Source organism: Coccinella septempunctata, chromosome 1 (assembly GCF_907165205.1).
Source record: "Coccinella septempunctata chromosome 1, icCocSept1.1, whole genome shotgun sequence".
Classification (NCBI taxonomy): Eukaryota; Metazoa; Arthropoda; class Insecta; order Coleoptera; family Coccinellidae; genus Coccinella; species Coccinella septempunctata.
Window position 1 is genome coordinate 54,237,944 of NC_058189.1, and position 23,984 is coordinate 54,261,927.

Genomic DNA, 23,984 nt, shown 5'->3' on the forward strand with positions numbered 1-23,984 from the left:
TGATTATGACTATGCAGACCATGATTTTGCTCTCAGATTTAATTTCGGAATTAGTTGAAGTAATTCCCCGGTACCAATATTTACCCAATATATCGAATTTGTCTTTTTTCTGTCTCTCGACAACTATTGCAGTCTTATTATATTTCATACGCCACAAAAACCCTCACAAATATTTAAATTTTTTGATGTTCCATTTTCTCATTATAGGTAACAGCTTTTCTGTGGCACTCTTTAACAATCTCTTGTCTGCAGGCGAAACTTTCATTTCACCTATTTATACTAGGTGAGTCTTTGACTAGTACAAATATTTTAACAGTAGATTCTTGAGGTCAAAAGAAACACTTTTTTCCATATCATGTTTCCCAATTCGGCCCTGATAAAAAGATATAGTCTTTTTAAGTTTTCACAATGAGCTGTGCCACTCCTGGAAAAACAAAATTACTTTTAGAATAACTAGGTAAATCTGTGACAGATCTGTGAACACTTGAACAGAGTTTTATTCAGCCAAAGTACCCAATTTTTCAAATTTCACAGACATTTTTTCATTTTTGACCATCAAATTACTCGAAAATGGTGCATCATACGAGAAAATATGAAGAATACTTTCATTTCACAAAACGTTCAAATATTCATTAGATGTATTTCAACCTAGTTTCAAGAGTTGGGTTCTTTGAATTTTTTGGTATTTTTATGCTACCTCATAATGAGAAAACTGGATGACATGGGTGATATCTTGTGTTCGAAAAAGTTTCATCAAATAAATGAAAATTCATGTTCGAAATTTACTTCATTCGATAAAATGTTTGTGAGATAGGGCTAAAAATAATTTTTTTTATGGTAACAGCCTGTGTCTGTTCGGTTTAGAGCAGATTCGAAAAAATTATGAAGAAAAAAAGTGTTTCTTTCGACCTCAAGAATATACTGTTGAAATATTTGTACGAGTCAAAGATTCACCCTGTTAAGAAGAAATTACAGAAATGGGACAAAAAAACGAACACGATAATATGGCCGTTGTATCAAAACTGCTACTACAATGTATGATATGGCACAAAAACTTTCAGTCTACCTATCTTACCTATGAATCACGTGAAACCGAAAGAGAAAGAATTCTCCTGGTTAATTTTCGTATTTCTCGAAAAAACGTCTGTCCTTTCAAAGCGCTTGTTCCTAGAACTCAACTCTCTGCAATTTTTTGAATTTTTAGCCTAAAAGCTTCCCAAATTCATGGTAAAATTCGTTTATTTTTTCGAGAGTAGGTACTGTAGGTTTTGGCAGAAGAGAGTTAGGCTAGGCTGAGGCTTTTTTTAAAAAATTAAAACACGTCTTGCATAAATCTTCCAAATTTTCAACTCGTTTGGATTTTTATATTTTTGGAAATATTGGAAATATACTCTTTGGAAACCAAGCAGCATTAAATGAGTAGAGCACATGGACGAGTGGACGCTATGATTACGAATTTTATCAAACGCACGCTTACTTTTCTTCGTGTATAGCATATTTGATATTCTAACCTTCGTTTGTAATCCGTACTTCGGGAGTCCATTCAAAGTCCAAATGAATAAAATTAGTTCGAAGTGAATCGGATTTCTCAGAAGTCTTAATCAAACCTCAAATTTTGTCGTAATCTTACGCGAGAAACTTGTCGCGGAAATAATCCGAAATCAATGGCAAACTTTTTCAGAAATTCACGAATCCAAGGAGTTTCAGAAGAATACGAGAGACGTATTAATTGACAAGCAGTGCTCTATAAAATTGACTCCTGAAACTTCGTGAACGTGCCTTTTTTATCAAAGAGAATTCATCTTTTCTCCTCACTTTTGGTATCACCGTTGTGCTGAAGTCTGTTCTTTTATTGTCTGGAAGTTTATACCTCATCAAGTTTAATCGCTCTATTTTTGAAAAAAAGCCCCTTTCTTACTGTACCCTTCTACAATAGTTCCAATTTCTTCTACTCTACATCGATTAGTATTGAAAGTCCCATATTGATTTTAAACAATCTGAACAGTCGTTAGAGAGCTCTACACATCTTTTTCGAGGAAGACCATAATTATATCTCGTGCTCTTTCTCCTATTACAACTATTTCTTATTTTCTCAGGAAACGAACGTTGGCGGGGGAGGTCTGGTAAGACCAGGTGTGCCTGGAACCAAAGGTGAACCTGGAATGCCTGGATCCAGAGGTGAAAGAGGACCGATCGGTCCTAAAGGTCACAAGGGTGATAGTGGCAGCAAGGGTGATAGAGGTGATCGTGGGCTACCTGGTGAGAAAGGTCCGGTTGGCCCTAAGGGTGATCGGGGTGAAAATGGTCTGGATGGACTGCCAGGAACATCAGGTGAGTACAAAAATCTAAGCATAGAGACTTAAATTATTTGATTACATTTTGACGTTTGAAGACGACATTATTTAGCTATACTCCATTCTGTTTTATTTTAGCACTCGGTTGGCCATGGAAATTTGACACATTCCACTCTGTATACAGTAGCGGATCCAGGAGGGGCACAGGGGACACATGCCCCCCCAAGACCAAAAATTCATTTCTCGCTTGCACTAAATTTTCATATGATTTTCAAACCTATTTCCGAAAATTTACCTGGGGAGGGTTGTGCCCCCCCCAAAATCGAATCCTGGATCCGACTCTGTCTGTATAGTACGTAAATGTGGAGTTATGACGCTTGTCAAAACATTTTTCAGTTTTGAATCAGCCCTATGTTGTTCGTTCTATGTAAAACTCTCAGTAATTACGTATTTTATCGCAATGTCGAATCACTTCGATAAATATTAAGTCGAAAATATGTGACGAAAATAATTGACGTTTATACAAACTGATTGAAGGCATATCAAATCTAGTTATGTGTATGGAAAATACAAGGGATCAGTTTTTAAATACCTATATCTACTTTTAGTATTTTTGGTATGGAAGAAAATTGAACTATTGATACGAGTTCATAATATGCAGTAGCTTGAGTAGAGTTAATGTTGGTTATCTGCTTCGGCTAAAGTTTGAAAACGTTACATCAGTTGTAGATTTCAACAAAATCAACCCCAAGATGAAATGCATATATATGATGCTGTGGTTGGGAATAGATATCTCTCGAAGGAATTAACGGATAATTACAAGAATGGTAAATTCTTCAACAAAAAATCATCTTGCAACAATGGAAGTTTCAAGGCAAGACGAACTTCACCTTCAAACAAAAATTTCACATGAATTAACAATTAACAGGACAACTGGCTCGTATTTATGGCTGTATATTTTTAATACTTTGATATAATAATAATAATTATATATTTATTGATCCCTTAAGACGTTTACCATGTAAAGGACAAGTCAAATGAAAAATAGAAAAATCAATTTTCGGGAACTTATTATACGATGATATTCATCGAAAATCCTGTAGCAACTTTTCGTATTCGTTCACCCTTGAAAAAAATTGTCAAAAGCCACCACTTTTTTGGATCTCCCAATGGAAGAAAATTGTTTGTCATCCTCTTCATTCACAATCTTTCTGATTGTGGAAACATTCAGCTAAAATATAAGTCGTTCCAGATTCAGATGAAACATAATATAAATTCACTTACGAGTACAGGGTGGGCAAAATTCGTTGTCTACTGAGAGAATCTCGAGAACTATAGCAGCTATAAGAAAACGGATGACACATTTCCGAGCTCTTTTTCGGAGAAAGAAAGAATTGTGAAAACCGCAATCTCCTACGATACTTCGTTTTTGAGTTTGGCAATTTCGTAGAGTTCTTATAACTTGAACCTTCTACAGGCACTTTTTTACGTAGAATCCACTGACGAGCTCAAAATATTTTTTCATTTCGAATCATTAGGTATACTTTCATTTTTTTAAATTCAAACATTTATTGAATTTGTTATTCTTGAATTGATAAGGAATCTTTTGTTGGTAGATTCTACGTATTAAAGTGCCTAAGGAGGTCCAAATTTCGGATCTGTTACTTCAAAGACAAAAAAGTTATGAGAACTTTTCGGAATCTTCAAAATCTCAATTTTGTTTATAACTCGAAATCTGAAAACGATAGGCCGATTCTGTTTTCAGATTTGGATTAGTCATGAGAAAAGAGCTAGAAGAGAATGTGTCATCCGTTTTTTTCTAGCTGCTATAGTTCCCGATCCCCTCAGTAGACTACAAATTTTGCCCACCCTGTACATTGAATATGTTCGCTACCGTCTGATATATTGGAGATATTTGAATATATCAGGGTTACCTACTTTTTGAATGAGCGGAACTGAATTCTAAATAGCACTTCCTGAAACCATGTCCCCTCTGTTTCGGCATGTTTGTAATATTAATTAATATTAGTTGTGGCAAAGGCGTTATGAAATTAAGGACATTTCAAGTGCCAACCTTACTTCTTTTTACAAAAACTTGAAAAAATTATTTCATGGCTAACCGAGTGCTAAAATAAAGGTGAATGGTGCATATGTTACGGCTAAAGTAAAGATAGGTGTGTGCATAAACTTAAGATTAGCCAGTTAAACTTAGGTTTATATTCGAGGATCGGCTAAAGTTCGATAAAATATTCATCTGCGTCAGGTCTTTTCATCTTTAGCCGGCTAATGTGCACATTAACCAAAACGGAACGGCTAAAAATGTATTCGATGGACACGCGGAGAGGTGATGTGTCAAAGAGCATCGAATGTATTACGGTTGTATTACATAACGCCCATGCATGGGTTTTCAATTTAACATTTAACGAGTTATTTTCATCTGTTTAGGAGATTAATGCTCTTCAAAGCGAGCCTTATTTGTGAAAAACCATATTATGACCCCACAAGGAAATGTGATATTAGACATAGAAAATTTTTTTTGTAAAGAAAAGTATATTTTCTCTACCATTCATTAATTGGGTTTATGGAAAAATTACGAAATACTTTCTAACGTTGCAATTTCTCTCCAACCAATTCTTACGCAAAAAACAAAACAAAAACTATGAACAGGAACATTAGTTGAAAACACTTTATCTAGCTGATTTTGTTAAAAATTTCTTCCCGAGTCATTGAACATACGGGTTCTAAAATACGGCCTGTCGCCACCCTTGATGAATCATCCTGGGGGATACAAGTGCAGTCATCGTAAAGCTTATCAGCCAAATAGTCAGGTTAACTACAAACAAGATTGGGTACTTCTACTGATATTTTTCTAGAATTTGACTTTTGCTATTTTGATGAAGAAGTTCGCGGCATTCTTGTCTCCATTCCCTCCTTTTGTTCATTCAATTCCCCTCAAATTATGAATAATAACAAGATAAAAAATAATCACTAACACCACAGTTTTCCCTCACTCTCAATAGCATGTCTCGAATTTTGTCATCAAGTGTTTAGATTTTTAGATTCGTCAATAAGAATTCATTGACACACAGTTGAAACAAATATATGTTCATTCTCCAATTTCTCAACCTCTTGACAGAATGCTTTTCTGCTATTAAAATATGTGAAATTCATACAAAAAATGCATTGCATTGATAGTTCGATTTTACTCGTATTACTATTTCTTAACATTATTTTAATTGCCGAAAATTTGCGCCCCTCAAGCCCTCTACATTTTTAGCCGATGGGATATGGTTACACTTAAGTTTAGCCGGCTAAAGATAGAAGAAACTAACATTAGCAAATACCCGAAGCTAAACCTAAGATTAGCCGGCTAATCTTAAGTTTATGTTCACACATATCTTTAGCCGTAACATATAGAAGGCATCTTACCTAAAAAGTGAATTGACAATTATATTATCCATTGTGTGAAATAAATGAGCATGAGTGGACAACGTCAGCTAGCTCTTATTGCTATAGATTGAATAATGTACAACGTCAAAATGGAAGAAAAACTTTAACACGCTTTATCAGATACTTTTTTGTATTCATTACCATACCGAATATGCTAATGAAACCAAAAACTATAACACTATCCACTCCGACAGGAAAACCTGGCGATAAAGGTGACAAGGGGGAACAGGGAAAACCTGGACCACCAGGTGTGCCAGGAATCACATTCAACACCGACGATTCAATAGGAATCGCACCGGCTATACCCGGTCCAAAGGGAGAACAGGGGGAAAAAGGAGACAGAGGTAGCAAGGGTGATAGGGGAGAGGCCGGATTCCCCGGAGTACCTGGATCTATGGGACCCGTAGGAAGGGTTGGCGAAAAGGGTGATAGGGGTTCCGACGGCGCCATGGGACCTGTCGGTGCGCCAGGTACCAAGGGTGACAAGGGAGAGAGGGGTCCACCTGGAGCTGTCATCATGCCCGATGGAAATGAAGAAGTTATTACCTTAAAGGTTAGTGAACTGATGTATCACTTCGTTTTAACAGGAAAAATTGAGATCCTTAAAAAACAAATAAAGTACCGGTAGATTCGGGTGACTTGGGACAGTCCTGTAACTTTTACCACAATTACCACCCTTGCAGAGTTCTTTGTTTCTTACCATTTATGAGTGAAGGGACAAACTTATGAGATTGTGTAGCGTCTTTTCGGTTAGTTTAACAATTAATTCCTGTTGAGTTTGCCGTGACCAGAGCGTTCGAATTGACAGGAAAAATTAACAAATTCAGGAGTGTAAAAGCGCGTTTTTTATGGCCCTCATACTTTCTAGTATCCTGTACATGTGTTTCACTTTGTGCATGTGTAATTTTTTTTTCTGTATACGTGGGATATTGGGATATTAGATATGTCACGAAACAAGAATGTTTACAAATCGAACGGCAACACGGATCTCATTCATTTATTTCATTGTTTCATAGGGTTACTTAGGACAATGCCGATACAAGCTGCGCATTGGCAGCAGGAAATATGCCGATTTTTCGCAGGATATTATATTATTCACGTTATTTTCACAAAGTTTTTTTTTGCATTTGAGTTGCAGTATATTTATTTCAGCTATAATAGGGGTTTATCATTTAATTTCCTTACCGGATTTCAACTATATAATCACAAATTCTAATTTTTCAAAACTATACACCGTCCCAAGTCACCTATTTCATTGTAGAGTTGAGAAATCAATAGATTTTCACTTGTGTCCCAAGCCTCCCAAATCGGTGGGTGACTTCGGTCAAGTATATTTTATTTTTTTCGAATGTTATATCCGAATTCTGAAGCATGGTATATAGCCTAATCAATAGTCTGAGTCATTAAGCATATTCGAACCTCTTTTTCAGATAAAAATAGGTCACCGTTTTGAAAATATGACAAGTTGAATTCAAAAATCGTCCCAAGTCAACCGAATCTACGGTAGGCTCCGAAAGATACTTGCTTCCATAGTAACGGTGTGAAAAATTGAATATTTAAGTCACTTGGCGATTTGAATGGAATCTGCGAGGGACGCTTGTATAGACTGTTTTGGTACAATTAATTTTAATTTATAGCCAAATTGTGGGAAACACTATTTTTCGTATTACGCGTTCTTTTACGCTCATTACGAAAAATAATGCCAAATAATCCAACTGGTTACACAAACAACTATTCTTACAATTCAAATAAAAATAAGTTTTATTTCAAAAATACAACTTAGGGGGAGTCCGGGAGACTTGCTCAGGTAGGAGACTTGAACAACCTCAAATATTTCAATTCAAATTTCCCGCTACCGGTATCGTAAATAACTTGCGACTCGTAACAAGGCACAAATATTGGCGGCTACATTTTGGCCGCCATCAGAACAGTTCGGGAGTGAGAGGGTTGAATGTGATTTTGTTGTTAAGAAGTAAGAAATTGAATATTTTTTGTTTGTTACACTGTCTGAAAAGTTTAATAGGTACGTGGTGTTATTTAGTTTTATTACTTTCATTAATTAATATTGTTTTACAAACGCTGAGCCTTTTCAATGATAGTTGTAAAAGTTTCAGGAAAGCATCTGTTGAATAGAATAAAAGGAAGTGTGGGAGACTTGGCCCATGCTATGGTCGGAAGACATAATCACTATAATCAGTGGTTCAAGTTTCCCGCACTGAGCTTAGATAATAGTTTGCTTCAAAAAAAGAAAATTGAATAATAGAAATAAATATAAAAAAATTAAAAGTTTCAAAAAAGGTAAAAACATCTCGGAAATAAGGTAGGGTGAGTCTGAAATAGAAAATATGTATTTCATACGCTGATACATCTGATCATGAAAACCTTGACATAGACAATCGTTGGTCATTAAAAATTGTTTTCTTTCAATGTTTTTCCTGATAAACAAACTTATGGTCGAGTCTCTCTCGCCCCCTGTTCAACTCTCCCATGGGTTATGGAGACATGAGCCAATTTTCGGTTCCTAAAAAAAGAATTGCTGTACTCAAAATGTTCATCTCATCATCACTCTATCGTTACCTATTTGGGCATGATACCTTCAAGCAAAAAAATGAGTTGCTAACATTTACAGCTACAACATAAGTAGGTAGCTTCAAAGTGAAAAGGAATTCAACTATCCCGTACACTCATTTATTACAATTATAAAAATATACATACCTATTTTATATCAAGAAACGCCTTACAGAATTTCAAATACTCAATAGCGAGTGTCCATTAGATATTCCCACCCTAAAAATGAAAAATATTTCGGATTGTTTGATACGAAAAAATCCTACCGGTAGCTTGCCTGAATGAGTTATTAATTCGAAATGTAGTGAGGTAGAGATTTTGTCGTGCAGTTGACCGTATATTAGCCGATCTTGCGCGACAGTTATAGCTCTTGATCTTCCAACCCCAAGAGTGTATGCAACACTTCCACCAGTACGATAGCGAAGTGATGAAAAAGTGCATTAGGAGGTGGAGTTTCTGAACGAAAGGAGAATTTCAAAACCTTCAGAATGATGGGTGACAACCTTAGGGGATGATATTACACCTATGGACATTCAAAAGAAGATGTTCCACTTCAAATAAAATTCACTTTTCCTGGAAATTTCATTCATACGCAAATATCCGGCTAGACTGAATTTTTGTGTATTTTACCAGTAACACTCGTCGTATGAAGTCGTTTTTTCATTAATCAATTTTTCGAATTCGGTTCGATTGAAAATATTCCTGTACAGAAAATATGGCTAAAAAGAATCAGGAAACGCTTCTGTCATGCTCTCCTTAATTACCACGGACCTGTTTTATCAAAACTGTTATATTTCAAATATGTCTTTGAATTTGGTTCAGTTTCGGGCTGACTTGATTTGAACATTCTTGCAATTTATATCGAATCAGCCTGCTATGTGGAATATACATTCAACTGCGTATATTTCCAAACTACCTACATAGCTGATTGATGTGGAATGATACGTTTCAGTCACAATGCTGTTTGTTATCGCATGTATAAATATATAAACAAAATAGGTACTAATCGTTTGCCCTTTGAAGTGAAATTCCGCTTTACTGACTCTAAGGAAACTCATAAATGATTAACTTTCCAATTTAAATCTACGCTGTTCGAAAATGGAATCCGCTGAAAAGAAATAAAATGCGTTTTTACGTCGTTGAATTCCGAATGAAACAATTTCTTGATTGACGTTGTTATTTCATACCATCCTCTTTATTCCACTAAATGCTTGAGCCCACGGTTTGCTAGCAAACTTAATCATCAGTTTGTTGAAGGCTAGTGCACAATACAGGGTGTTTTCAAAGGTGAGGGTTTTTTGACAGAAGGTGAATGAAACATTTAATCATAAACAGTGTATATAAAACATGATGGGGAACCTATTTCTCCCTGAATTCTACAGGAATTCTGTTCTGAAATTGGAAAAATTGGGTAAATAAGGTGGATAGAACTCTGTTCAAAAGATGCAGAGATGTATAGTGTCAAAGATTTAAGGTAATTTGGTTTTTCCGGGGTGGCATAGCTCATTATAAAAATTTAAAATGGATATATCTTTTTATCAGCGGCGCCGAATCGGATAAAATGGTATAAAAAAAAAGTGTTTCTTTTTATATCAAGAATCTACCGTTTAAATATTTGTATAAGTCAAAGACTCATCCTGTATATAAAGATTTCGTCTTCTCAAGATCTATTCGAATGTCGAATGAAATATAGGGTGTTCCGTTTCAAAAAAGGTAACTTTGTATTGCCACTCTGTATACAAACGTAATGTAATTATACAATTTTTTCAACAAAAAGAGCACAATTCGAAATACTGATTGACCTGTCTGCTTGTATGTACAGGGTGGGCAAAGTTGGTGATACATGAACTAAAACTTTTTAACAGAACAAGATAGAATCACATTACGTTCGTCTTTTTTCAAGAAACTAATAATGCCATCAACTGCATTCCTCTATCTTCTTTTGTTTTCAAGTCATAGGCCAAAATTTAAATTTGGGCGATTTCAACTCTGGCAATTATTTCGTTTCTGTTTGTGCTAAGATGTTGTAATGAAAAAATTATTCAGACACTTTTTGATAGCAGTCCAGTGGCGTACTATGATTTCTTTCAACAGGTTTATTTGCTGAGCTATAAAATAAAGTTTTGTTTTTCCTCTGGAAGCAGTAGTTTAAAATGACTTAGAAAGAATCACGATTTTTTTCCCTTTTCAGAAATATATCATACATAGCCCTCAGTCTTTCTAAGTCATTTTAAACTACTGTTTTCATAAAAAAAAAAACATATCTTTATTACGAAGGCGTAGAAGGGCCACATAATACCTATTTTAAAAATATTTTTCCTTAAATTCCGAGTTCAAAGTCGGAATTTAACAAAATTCCGAGTTCAAAGTCGGAACTAAATTCCCAACCTTACCTCTACCTACTACCATAATTTCATAATTATTCGAAAACATGCACCTAATGACAATTTTCTCCAATAAAATACATCAAGATGAATATTTATTAAAGAACAACGTGTTTATCTGAATCCGCTCATAAATATCTCAGCTTATTTGGAAATGAACCAATTCGTCTATATGAGGTTTTCTCACCGTTGTAATGACCTTTTCATGTAAGAAACATCAAAGCACACCGGGTGTACCTCGGGGTGTACTGATTTCTTGTGCATTGAGATAGCCTCACGAGTACATATGAGAAGGAAATTTTTTCATAAAATATCCGGAATATACCTAAAAACAGTTATGTCTAAAAAAATATTCATGTCATGTCATATCATGTCTGTAAAAGGTTGTCATATCATTCTTATGACCTCTCATAGAAGAAAACTCAAATAATAATGTACACCCTGTGTACATAATTATTCATTCATAATAAATGTGGGAACACCTAGTATTATATGAATTTGAATATTTGTAGAAAAGCTAACTGTAATTCAGGAACAAATCTACGTCGTCGTAGAACACCCTGTAGAAATTCGGAACTGAATAAAATTCCGAGTTTGAAGTCGGAATTTAGTAAATTCCGACTTTGAAGTCGAAATATAAAGAAAAATATTTTTAAAATATTATGTGGCCCTTCTACGCCTTCGTACTTCATGTTATAGCTCAGCAAATATACCTGTTGGAAAAAATCATTGGGAGCCACTAGATTGCTATCAAAAAAGTATCTGTATAATGTTTTCACTTCAACAGAAACGGAGATAATGACTAAAGTTGAAATTTTAATTTTGGTCTATAACTCGAAAAAAAAAGAAGATAAAGGAATGCAGTTGATGGCATTATTAGTTTCTCGAAAAAAGACGAACGTAAGGTGGCATGCATTTTCCTCTATCTCGTTGAATTGAAAAAGTTGTAGTACACCAAATTTGCCCACCCTATGTACAGAGCCGACTTTCAAGTCAAGTCCGCTCCAAATAAAGATATTTGGGTAAACAGTTTCAATCGCATTCGGGTATAATAACGGTACAAATGACTTCCCGCATTACCTAATTGACTGTCAACATAATTTCGGGTTCACAAAAGCCTGTTATGAATCCTTCATTCCGCATTAATTAACCAAAAGCACGAAACTCTGCCACTTACATAATCAAAAGTTTCCCTCTGGCCCTGTGGACAATCGCGGCGAAAAACACATGTACTCATGTGTTTGTTCTGCGGTTGGTATCTCTGAAGGTAATCAATCGCCTGGGGCGTGCAATGAAATAAAGTGGGTGGGAAAATAGAGAACGATACCCTGCTTCTGTCTTTTTCCCGTAATAGATGATCTCTTCTGCCTTCAAAGGTGTACGGGTTCCATTACCGCAGCCATCAATTCACTCGATATTTTTTTCTGCAAATTCGTAAGGTTAATGATCTTTTTCCGACGTTTATTTGTGACACGGTCATTCGCAGGTGAGTTCGATGGAATACTGATGCTGATGGCTTCAACCGCGTTGAATCCATCAGAAAAATTGTCTCGAAAATAAATGAGCAGTGCGGGGGAGTTGAACCCCTTTTCACTCTGAAGCCACTTAAGTTGTATGTATCTGTAAATGGTAGCGACTCATTTTTTTGCATGAAGATATCATGCCCAAATAGGTAACAATAGATAATAGTAGAGAGATGGTGAGATGAACATTTTGAGTAGAGCATTTCTTTTTTTAGAAACCGAAAATTGGCCCATGTCTCCCTAACCCATGGGAGAATTGAACAGGGGGCGAGAGAGACTTGACCATAAGTTTGTTCATCAGGAAAAACATTGAAAGAAAACAACAATGACCAACGATTGTCTATGTCGAGGTTTTCATCATTAGATGTATCAGCGTATGAAATATATATTTTCTATTTCAGAGTCATTCTCACTTATTTCCGAGATGTTTTTGACTATTTTGAACCTTTGTATATTTTTTAATATTTATTTCTATTATTCAATTTTCTTTTTTTGAAGCAAACTATCATCTGAGGAAAACTTGGACCACTGATTATGTTTTCTTGAAACTTTTACAACTATTATCAAAAAGGCTCATCGTTTGTCAAACAATATTAAACAATGGAAGCAATAAAACTAAATAACACCAGTGTAACAAACAATAATTATTCAATTTCTTACTTCCTAACAGCAAAATCACTCCCGAACTTTTCTGATGGCGGCCAAAATGGAGCAGCCACTAGTTGCCTAGTTACGGGTATGTCGCAAGCTATTTACGATACCGGTATCGCGAAATTTGAATTGAAATATTTAAGGAGGTTCAAGTCTCCTACCTGAGCAAGTCTCTCGGACTCCCCCTAGGGTGTAATTTTTTTTCAGAAACTTTGATTAAATACAACCCCCTCAAAATGGCTCCTGAAAAGCAATTTCTTATTTTTTTTCTTAGAAACCAGAAACAGAACTGAAATTGAGCTGACATTCTGTGGGGGGGGAACAGAGGCGGATTTTATGTTACGAGCATCCTAGGCAAGCACCTTCAGCAGTCATATAAAAATATACAGGGTGTGGCGTAATGAATGGATAGTATGATACCTGCGCATTAGGGCAGAAAAATATGTTTTTTGTCTACTAGAAGTACCTTGCTCTTCGAGATATTCGACATTTTCGAAAATTAAAAGAAAAGTTTTCACTTTTTGCCACTCTTCTAGGTGACTTCAAATAAAGGAATTTATGCAATCTGTTTTCAAATAGTATTCCTGGATAGATGCGCTTTCGAATGAAAGTTATGATTTTTGGGGCGCATGCATAGTTTTTTTCGAACAAAGATTTGGCACCTCGAAATTTTGGTAGGTTTGAAAAATAATGAAGCTTCCAAAGCACGAAAAACTTGCCTGTTTCACTGAGATTCAGAAATGGTAACTCACTGTATTTCATAAATTACATTAAATACAAAATAGATCTCTATAACAATGAGTGAAGGCAAAGCTTGTTAATTTTTATTTTAGCAACTGAAAAGAGACATGCAAGCAAAATGAAGCAATCATCCATTGAATAGTGTAGAGCATCTAGTCTAGAGCTCATGATGGCCACTCGATGATGAACACCATTTGAAAATCTTAATTCAATGGAACGATTTTGTAAAATTGTTTTATTTTCTCTCGTTCTCTTTCAATATTGCTGCATAATTATAAAATTAATATTTTCAGTGAATATCGAGTGATGATGTGAATTTCAAGTAATGAAGTGAATTTTAGCACTATTGTTATTAAAATTAAAGCTAATATTAAATGCCTATTACATTCAGTTCAGACCTTTTTTCTAAGTTACAAAAATTTACTTCATTACTTCAACTTCAATTTAAAAATATTTCACAACTGTGGGTTTCAATATTGAAAGAAAACGTGTTGAAATAACAATTTTAAAATATCGTTTTATTGAACTAAGTTTCACAAAAGATGTGAACACACCTTCTAATGAATGGATGCTTTATTCTGCTTGCATTTCTCATTTGAATTTTAAAAACAAGGTTTAACATTGAACTAGAACATGACTCATTCTAATAAAAATTCATTCTTTATTTAATTTTGAAAATACTGTCAGTTATACCATTTCAAAATCTCAGTGAAAAAGGCATGTTTTGTCTTACTTTGGCACTCAGGTAGCCATATTATTTTTCACACTATGCTTTGCAGAACAGAAAATTTGAGTTAGATCTTCGTTCAAAAAAAAAACTATGCATGCGCTCCAAAAAACATAAATTACTTTCGACAGCGCATCTATCGAGGAATGCTATCTAAAAAACTTCATTTGGAGAATCTCCTTGAGACCAAAGAATACTAGTTCTGGCTGCTTTTTTGTTATTTAAAAGGAAGTGTATCAACCTACATGAATATAAATTCTGCTTGTAATAGTAATACATAACTAGAATACTACTTTGCATATGAACGTGAGTTATAATCCATAATTCACTAGTGAGTTATTTAACAGTTTGCTTATCTAAAATGACATTAATAATGACAGTCATAACTGTCATGTATTCGATAAACTTATTTATTTGATACAAAAAGTAGTACTGTACAGTGTACAGCACTCCAATTCAAGCGCCTAACAAGGCGCATCGGAAGAATGAAAAATTAATGGAAACAACAATTCCAAAGGAATCGTCGTTCCAATAATGTGAGTTAGTCATGAACTATCATAGGAAATCCCAGAGAAGTCGAAAAATTCAAGTGTATTGAATTTTCCCGGACCAGGGTATGGTTATATTTAGTGAGCGAACCCCCTCAATTCACCCGTGGTCCTTGATGAATGTTTGCACATTCGATGACTGCGGGTAGTAGTTGAACTTGGGAGCCATGAACTGTTGTAGGAGTCTGCAGAGAAAGTGAGGTTTTGGTTCAGCCTTTGTGTGACAGGTGGCGTATCGTGATGAGATATCTCAAAGCGACGTCCCAAGATCGCATAAGACTACCATCCTCCGCTCGAGGGATTCAGTGCTATACTGTACTGACGAGGGAAAATGATCCCGAAACCGGTCTACAGTTGCACTTGAATTTTTCGACTTCTCTGGGATTTCCTATGATAGTTCATGACTAACTCACATTATTGGAACGACGATTCCTTTGGAATTGTTGTTTCCATTAATTTTTCATTATTTATTTGACTCCATAGACGAAAATGCATGGAGTTGCATCTTTCTCAGTCTTCGTATTCAAGGAACAACCAGTGGCTTCCCTACTCTGACCAAAATATCTCTGTGTTTCCAACTGATCTCAAATCGAGCCATTGAACTCGCCATACAATCAGAATAAAAGCATAAAGACTACTCATTTTTTCACAATGGACATCGAATTCGCTTTTTTCAAGCAATAATCCATCATATTGCGCTCCCTGATTCAGGGATGAAAGGTCAATTCAAAAAGCGAGCACCATCGAATATTAGTTACAAGGAAATACACTAAGCCTTCGGAACAAAGAGGTTTAGAGCCCTTTCAAGTGAACAAGGATCTTTTGTGAATTTCGGCGGTTCACCGCATCGTGGTCATTAATTCATGGAAAGAATCGTTCCCAACTCATTTTATGTTTTTCTATTCCAGGGAGAGAAAGGGGATCCAGGCAGAAGGGGCAGGAGGGGCAAGCCTGGACCTCCCGGACCACCAGGAAAATCTTCATCGTCCGACATTTGGACAGTGAGTATTATTCCGAAATCATTCTGATTTTTTAGCCCGAGGACACGCTGTCTTTCAAAGGAGAAAACCTTCACTCATTTCTATTTTGAGGATTTTATACTATTCATATGATGCACGATTGAAAAATGTTCCATAGAAGGATATATTCGTTTATTCTTACAAATAAAGCCCGTTTGCAACAGTCGAGAATTCTCTGGAGAATTCTCTACAAAATTCTCGCAAGAAAAGGGCGGAGACTATTTAGTACGCAACTGAACAGAGAATTCTACCGAAAGTGCGTATGTAACGGTACATAATTCACGGCGCATGAAATCTCGAGTAAATTTTCTAGAGAATTCTCGGCTGTTGCAAACGGGCTTAATATGAGAAACTCTTTGGATTCAATAATTACTTCGAGAAAGGGATGAAATTCAACATTTAACATCATAAACTGAGAAAGTTATAAACTGAATTATATGATTTTTTCTATAATAGCATGAGTAATTTAATCATTAAACGTGTTTTGTTGTCCCAACATCAATGTCAATATCTTGAAAATAAACTTTACCTTCTTGAATAACTTTTGTTGATGAAAATCGTGTAGGTTATTCAGAAATAAGCTAGAATAGCATGCTCTTTTAAATCTGGGTTCCTGATCACTCGGAAAATAATGAAGAAGACACCACTCTTGCCAGAAGAAAAAGAAACAGCTCCCTAAAGATGGCAACTGAAAATTAATTTTTAATGTTTTTCTTAGAGACCAGAACACTGACAAGAATGAAATTGAACAGATATTCCATGAGAGGGAGAAGGCATTAAAATTTTTTTATGGTGTTCCCCTTTGATAGCAATTGGTAGAAAAGCCACCCCTCAAGTTTGTTTCAATTTTCATATAACATTGAGAAATTAATTTTTTTTAGCTTTATTTATTTTGAACGAAAAAGGTCTCTTGTAATTCATCAAAATCTATGTAGGGTCAGTCTTATAGACTGGAATTATCTTAAAGCTTAAATTTCCTAGTAGCCGGATATTAAGCTGACCAAAGATTATATAGTAGAAAGAGAGGAACGCCCTTATATCTCTTGTAGTAAAAACCGACTACATTTTGATTAGTGATAACACTTTTGACAATGAGATGGCTCTGAAAACGTACTGTCTGTTTAGTATTAGTTTTCTGTTTTATAATTAAAAGGCGCGAAATTAGAATTCTTTTCCTTGTATTGAATTTCAATATCACCTCTATTGAGACCAGAAAACAAACATCCTGAGGGACAAAACAAAAGTATGGTTTTGTGTTGTGATCATCGTTTTCGATCTAAATCAATAAAACCTTTGTATTTCTGAATATACAGGGTGATTCAAAACTCGGGACGAAAAATTGAGGGACATATAGAGACTGATATTTTTGATTAAATGTAAAAAAAAATTTGGCTGATGAGGCTTCCTTTCCGGAGTTTTTGGACAATAATGTTTCTGTTTGCAACCAATTGAATTTCATAAATTACCACCGCATGTTGGACGAAATGTTGTCGCCTGGTTAAACCAAAATTTCACTGGATGGATTAGTCGGCGTGGTCAGGTACTATGGCCAACGAGATCACCTGATTCGAATCCTTTGGATTATTTTGTATGGGGACATTTGAAACAACAAGTTTACGCAGTGGAAATCAATGATCAAGAACAATTAATGGAACGAATTATTAATACAGTCGAATGCACTCAGAATAGGTAAAACATGCACATGTACAATTCCTTTATTATTCTGCTTTTCCAAGCATGTATCGATGCTAATGGAGGCATTTTTGAACATTTAATTTAATTTTTGTTGTATTTTTATCAGCTATTAGAGTTTTAAATTGATGACATGCAGAAATTTTTAACACATATATCGCGGAAACAAGGCAATATCAAAAAAATTTATTTTACTTTTTTTATCAAGAATAGCAGCCTGCATACGTTCCTCAATTTTTCGCCTCGAGTTCTGAATCACCCTGTATTGAAGAAATAGCAATTGAGAATCATTGAATGGACCTATAAACTTCATAATTTTCCCTTCATGTAGAGGATGCTTTCTGCATATAACAGTTCACGTGGAAAAACAGTTCTCAATTGTCTTACAGTAAAATGTTCACTGCACATGGTGTAGGCAGTGGTGTTTGCTGAAGTCATTGTCTTTACGCCATGAACATTTTATCCACTCCAGAGCACTGAAAATAAAGATCAGTGAATGACCAAGTCACAAATTACAAGTTTTAATACTTACAATTTGCATTTTCCTAAGTAAAGTAAAAACTTAATTTCATAAAATCCATTTTATATTATTTTACCCACACCATTCAATAATTATCGAACGATATTTTGGAGTTTTCTCCAAGAAATTAGACAAAAAAATCAATAATCAGCAACTAGAATCAGCTAGATAAATAGCTGTACGAGAATCAAAACATTCGAAATATCTTTGATCAAAATGGCCATCTGAAATCTTAAAAAATTTCATATGATACTGCAAATGGCCCACAAATTAATATTTCAACCAGTCTTAACGTCCTTATAACACATTTGAAACACAGATGGCGCTCACATCACTTTAGTCGCTTCGTTTCCCATTTTTCTACTCTATAATCTTTGATGCTGACATTATAGATCATCACCAAAAATGTTTTGATTGTTTTCTCGTTTCCATAGAATGTCTGCTCAATTTCATATCTCTCAGTTTTCTGAGTTCTAAGAAAAAAATTAAGAATTGCTTTTCACATGACATCTTGAGGGGACTGCTAAAAAAAAATGTTCATCAAAGATCTACTATTTTTTAAACAGGAATCATTCCTTGAATTTAAATTAATCATTTACACCCATGTAAGTCTGCTAAGGTGATATGTCTTGAGGCCGTCAAGTTTGAGACGTGCTGATTTTAGGAAACCTGTTCATTTTCAGCCATTTCGCCAGTTTTTTATCGAATTCATAAATATCGCGGCTCTTTCTCATCCCCTGTCATCTGCATAGCGCTGGAAAATGTGGAGAAGGCATTTTCAGTCCTTGATTATCACGATCGCATCTGCCGGTTTTCAGAAAATCCATTGAAACCCATTAGACCTATAACAACTTTCGATAATTGCCTTCCAAACTGATTCTCCAAAAGTTTATCTTCCAATTAAAACTGTCCGAACTTGATGTTTGTTTCCGAAGGACATCTGTTTTCCATCATTTTGGTGGTGAGTGCTCTGGATGTTCGATTCTTAATTTTCGAATGTCATTTATTATTGGAAGAACTTGGGGTCCAGTTACTTCGAGGCTAGATGTTTTCAATCATTCAATGCGCTGTCATATTACCACCCTTTCCTTGAATTTTTTCAATCAATTGATATGTTCTCGTTCAACAAACTACACCCAGTGCAAAAAAAGCACGTTTGTGATTTGAAGAAATTGAATCACATGATTTTATTGATTTAATTTCAATTTCAAAATCCCCAAATTAATTTTTTATAAGGTTCCTAAGTTGTAGTGAGCTATAGGTCTTAATTGAACAAATCTGTTCGTGTTAAGTCGATTGTACCTCAAAAAAAATTGTTTGTTTGGAGATACGTAGATGAAATAAATTACTAGAAAAATTAAAAATTTGCACACATGGATCATAACCAAATTCTGCGTGAATTCGAATAATTCAGGATAATAGAAATAATAATAGAGGGATCCACTTAGAAAAACAAATTTGAAGAGAACTACACTTATTTCAAATAAAAAGCCCATAGAGTTTTCACTGAACATGAATTTTCAAAAAACTAATTCTAATGAATAGATTCCCATAAATTTATTATCAATTTAGCTTATCATACACTAACTTCAGGTCCTAAATTATCTCTATGAAGTAAATTAATACACTGAAAGAGTAAAAAAAAAGTTCATTAAAATCGGTTTTTTTCGACTGACAATAGCGAGCCTATAAATATAAGAGTAACAAGGTTAGAAAGGTTTTTCGACGCAGAATTTTATCTTTTTCAATTTCGAATACCATGGCATTTTCCGTACGATGCATCGTTTGCAAGACAAAAGGAAAAACTACGAAAATTTCAAGGTATTTCGCGTTTTTATAACTGAGCCTTTACTGCTACGAGGCAGCAAACTTCGGATTCGTATTCAGCACCCCAAGAAACATAAAATATATACTATACAGGGTGATTCATAACTATTGGGACAGATTGGGCAGATTGTTTGGACCCAAATATGGCGATAGGACCAAATATAACTCAATAAAATATTGCTGTGCAAAAAGATAGAGGGCGTTAAAGTTGAATTAATAAAGGACTTTCGAACTTCGAAGGAAATATTATTCTTTCCCCTTATAAAAAATTCAACTTTAACGCCCTCTATCTTTTTCTACAGCAATATTTTATTGAGGTATATTTGGTCCTATCGCCATATTTTGGTCCAAACAATCTGCCCTTAGTCTATGTCCCAATAGTTATGAATCACCCTGTATAATGCTACGAAACAGGCACTTTCATTGTGCCATTTGATCAGACTAATGAAAATTGACCTGTTTCAGCATTTTCTACAAAATAGCAAATACTGAAGATTTTCTGCGTTACTTTTTACTCACTCTCTAGGTATAGCCATGTACAACTCATAATTTCAGTTGTCCCAAAGCTTGGCAACAGAATCCCTAGCATTCGTCGGGTGAGACCTCTTAAATTCTGCTCATTTTGTCCACTTCATTTTCCGTTGTTCCTAGTTGTACACACACCAATTAATGACAGACAATAATTCCTGCTTATCTGTGAGCCGCACTTTTACCGCCAGCGCAGTTACAAAATCTCGTTAGGTTGTTCCATTCTGGTCAGGAATGAGTTCCTCTTCCTCGCAAAATGAAAAAGGTTGCGGAGATAGGGAAGTTCTTCAGAACAAATGTTTCACTTCGACGAATCGTCGAGAATGGCTGTTGGGGAGCTAGTGAGTTATTTCGAAGGGAAAATCAAAACAATTTCTACCCTTGCGCTGCTTTTTATATCTGTCTTGAACTTCCTCTTCTCAATATGAAAACAGGAAGAAGAATCAAGACAGTGGTTGACGAAATATTAAAATTTAAAATGAGTTAAACGCTCGGAATTGTGGCTCATTAGAATACTTGTAGGAATAAAAGACGAATACATGTACTGTTTTTGGGTCAAATGCTCGAACAGGGTAATTTTTATTTCAAACAAGTTGTCCTGCCATAGTGAGGGAATATTTATAGTTGGCGAGCTGACGATGCTAAATCGGGATTTACTCGAGCGTCATGGAGAAGTAGTGGATTTTGAAGATTATAATATGGTGGAAAAAAAAAGGTTCTATTTAAATCTGACAGTTTGCGTGGTGGGGCTGGCCGTACGGAAGAGTTGAAAATGGTAAAAAAAATTTTTGTTGAGCTTGCCGGATTTTAGAGGATATGTTTATTAAACCCAAAGAAAGCTACTTTTCAAGAGACTGACAACTCGGACGTGACGCACGGTCACAGGAGTCCTTTCAACATGCAAAAAAAAAAATTCGTTACTTGTACATACTCGAGCGTGTCAGATTTTCATTCAGATGGTTAATATCGGTGTTGCAGACGTGTTAACCCATTAATCTGACAATAATCAGCAGGGTTTCTCAATCTGACAGTTTGCAGATGATAACAAAGCATTTTTTTGAATTATCTACCTTCCTGTTGCTTTAATCGTTTCTGTATTTATTATAAAAGTCGTGGATAATAAAATTCTATACAACTTTTGTCTGAAGCAATTTCACATACCCTTAACAGTTTTCGAGTTATAGGTAACGACGAGGGCTTAGCTACACATGCGAAATGCCAAGGTCAATGTAGAAACCCAGTCTAATTTACATTCATCACCATATATCTCAAAAACGGTCAAACGTAGAAAAAATAGCTTCGAACAAAATTTGTAGATAATGTTATGCTCTACAACTTTTATGATGAATGTGAAAACAATTTGAAGCCCAGGAGGGGAGATAATTCGAAATAACTGATTTTTATTACCTTTATGGCCAATTTTTATTGTTTCGGCTTGCTGAAACTCTCAGATTATACTTTTTCCGTTCTTCTTGAATCATTAGCTTCAAAATAAAAAAAAAGGCCACCGCGCTCGAAAATGTACACGTGACAATTTTTTTTGCATGTTTGGCGCCCTGTCACACATTTTCGTCACGATTAAGTTGACAGATCTAGAGAATACATACTTACTTTTCAACATGTAACATGTAGGTAATCATCTTAATATAAGAGATACACAAAATTAAATTGAATAGTATGAAAAGCGGTAAATGTTTTCATTTTAGACTCTTCATTAAAAAATTTATGTATTACCTACACATATTTATACCGGGTGGCCCACCCCAGACGCGGCGCTCATTTTGAGGGAGTAAATAAAGATATTTTGAAAATCTTTTCTTGTGGTGTGTGTAGGGTGTTCAAAAGCACAATTCAAAATTATTGCCAGATATACAGGGTCTTCGAAAACAAAGAAATAGACCAAAGTTACACTTTTTTAAATTAACACTCTGCATTTGACGTCAAAAATGGAATGGCAAGCTAAAATTATGATGATTTTCTTCAGATCACTTTATACCTTAGAAGGACCATTCATGAAATAATGGCGAAAATGGTTTACTATTATAGTTTTGAATTAAGAATCGAAAATTGATCAGAACCTATCAGGTTAAGATTTAGGAAAATTTTATGAAGATAGTTTCGAAATAAATTGTTTCGTTCAACGAGATATAGAAATACCGGGTGTGCCATTTGAAATAAGAAAGTTTTCGATGATTTTTTGTAGTTCATGTTTGAGAATTAATTATGATCGCTCTGTATATTCAAGAGTTGAAATTTTCTTTTTTATGTAGGAGTAGCCAACTTGTCTACTCGAAAAAATTCTGTCTGTATCGCTGGCGTAACTAGTTTCTTCATTAATTGCTATTTAAAAAAACTCCATATTTTCGACTTTCCGCCATTATCTCGGTAAAGGGTGCATTTAAGGTACAGAGTGATCTGAAAAAACTCATCATAACTTGAGCTTGGCATTCCATTTTTGAAGTCAAATATAGGGTGTTACATTTAAAAATGTTTAACTTTGGTCTACATCTTTGTTTTCGAACACCATGTATATATGACAATAATTTCAACTTGTGCTTTGGGACATCCTACACAACAAGAAAAGATTTTCAAAATATCTTCATTAACTCTCTCAAAATGAGCGCCGCGTCTGGGGTGGGCCACCCGGTATATATAGTATCCCTTTGTGAACAACATTCTCATTTTTGACTGCCGCATAAATAAATGAAGTTGAGGGTTTGTCAACACAAGAACAGGTTACATAAAATTGATGGATTGAGTGTCGATTGAAATCATGGGAATGGGAGGTTTTAAAAATATCTTCTCCTTTATACAGTGTGTTTCAATGGCTCTCGAAATGTCTCAAAAACTATAGAATATACGAATGGAAAGTTATTACCGAAAAACCGTTTTTCAAAAAATATTAGCAGATTTCACTGGTTTTCAGAATTCACTGGTATAGCGACAATTTCTGACAAATTTTTTTGTTTCAACAAAATTTTTTGCACAATATATTCCGAAAATTCTGCTCCCATATTCTGAAAACTTTATCAATTCTTTTCAAATATATGAATACAATAATTCTGCAAGAACAGAACACTTTTGGATAACTTTCCGATAGCAGTCAACGAAATCGAACCGAAATTCCCTATTTTTCTCTCCATATCCAGATGATTAATTATGTTATTACTTCAGGGTGATCCCATAAAACTAAACTTTATTTTAATGCTGATACTTAGGCACAGTTGTACAATTCAAGCTCCAGCTGAGTTCAAGTTTGAGCCCAGTTTTAACTTCGACAATTCCGAACAATTTTGACAGGTTAAACTAGGCTCGAATTTAAACTGTACAACCGGGCCTTGGTGATGAATCGAAACCCCATCTATACAATTTTCATATAAGTACTTTTTTTCGAATTTTGAAGCTCAGTTCTGCTTCAACTTTCGGCATGAAACTTTGTACTGACACTTCTTCGTCGACGAAGCCGATCTACTTCGGCTCTTCCATGAATCATTAAGTGGCATATGTTTTAT

General features: G+C 35.0%; 1 protein-coding gene across 7 annotated transcripts in view; it reads left to right on the forward strand.

Moving 5' to 3' along the window:
- LOC123312585 (collagen alpha-1(XVIII) chain) overlaps positions 1-23,984 on the forward strand; it is a 329,862-nt gene that overhangs the window by 270,077 nt on the left and 35,801 nt on the right. For all 7 annotated transcript variants that reach the window (XM_044897094.1, XM_044897111.1, XM_044897119.1 and 4 more), the window contains 3 exons: positions 2,097-2,331; positions 5,939-6,297; positions 15,795-15,887. In XM_044897094.1, coding sequence (XP_044753029.1) covers positions 2,097-2,331; positions 5,939-6,297; positions 15,795-15,887 — 687 coding nt within the window. The remainder of the gene's footprint in view (positions 1-2,096; positions 2,332-5,938; positions 6,298-15,794; positions 15,888-23,984) is intronic.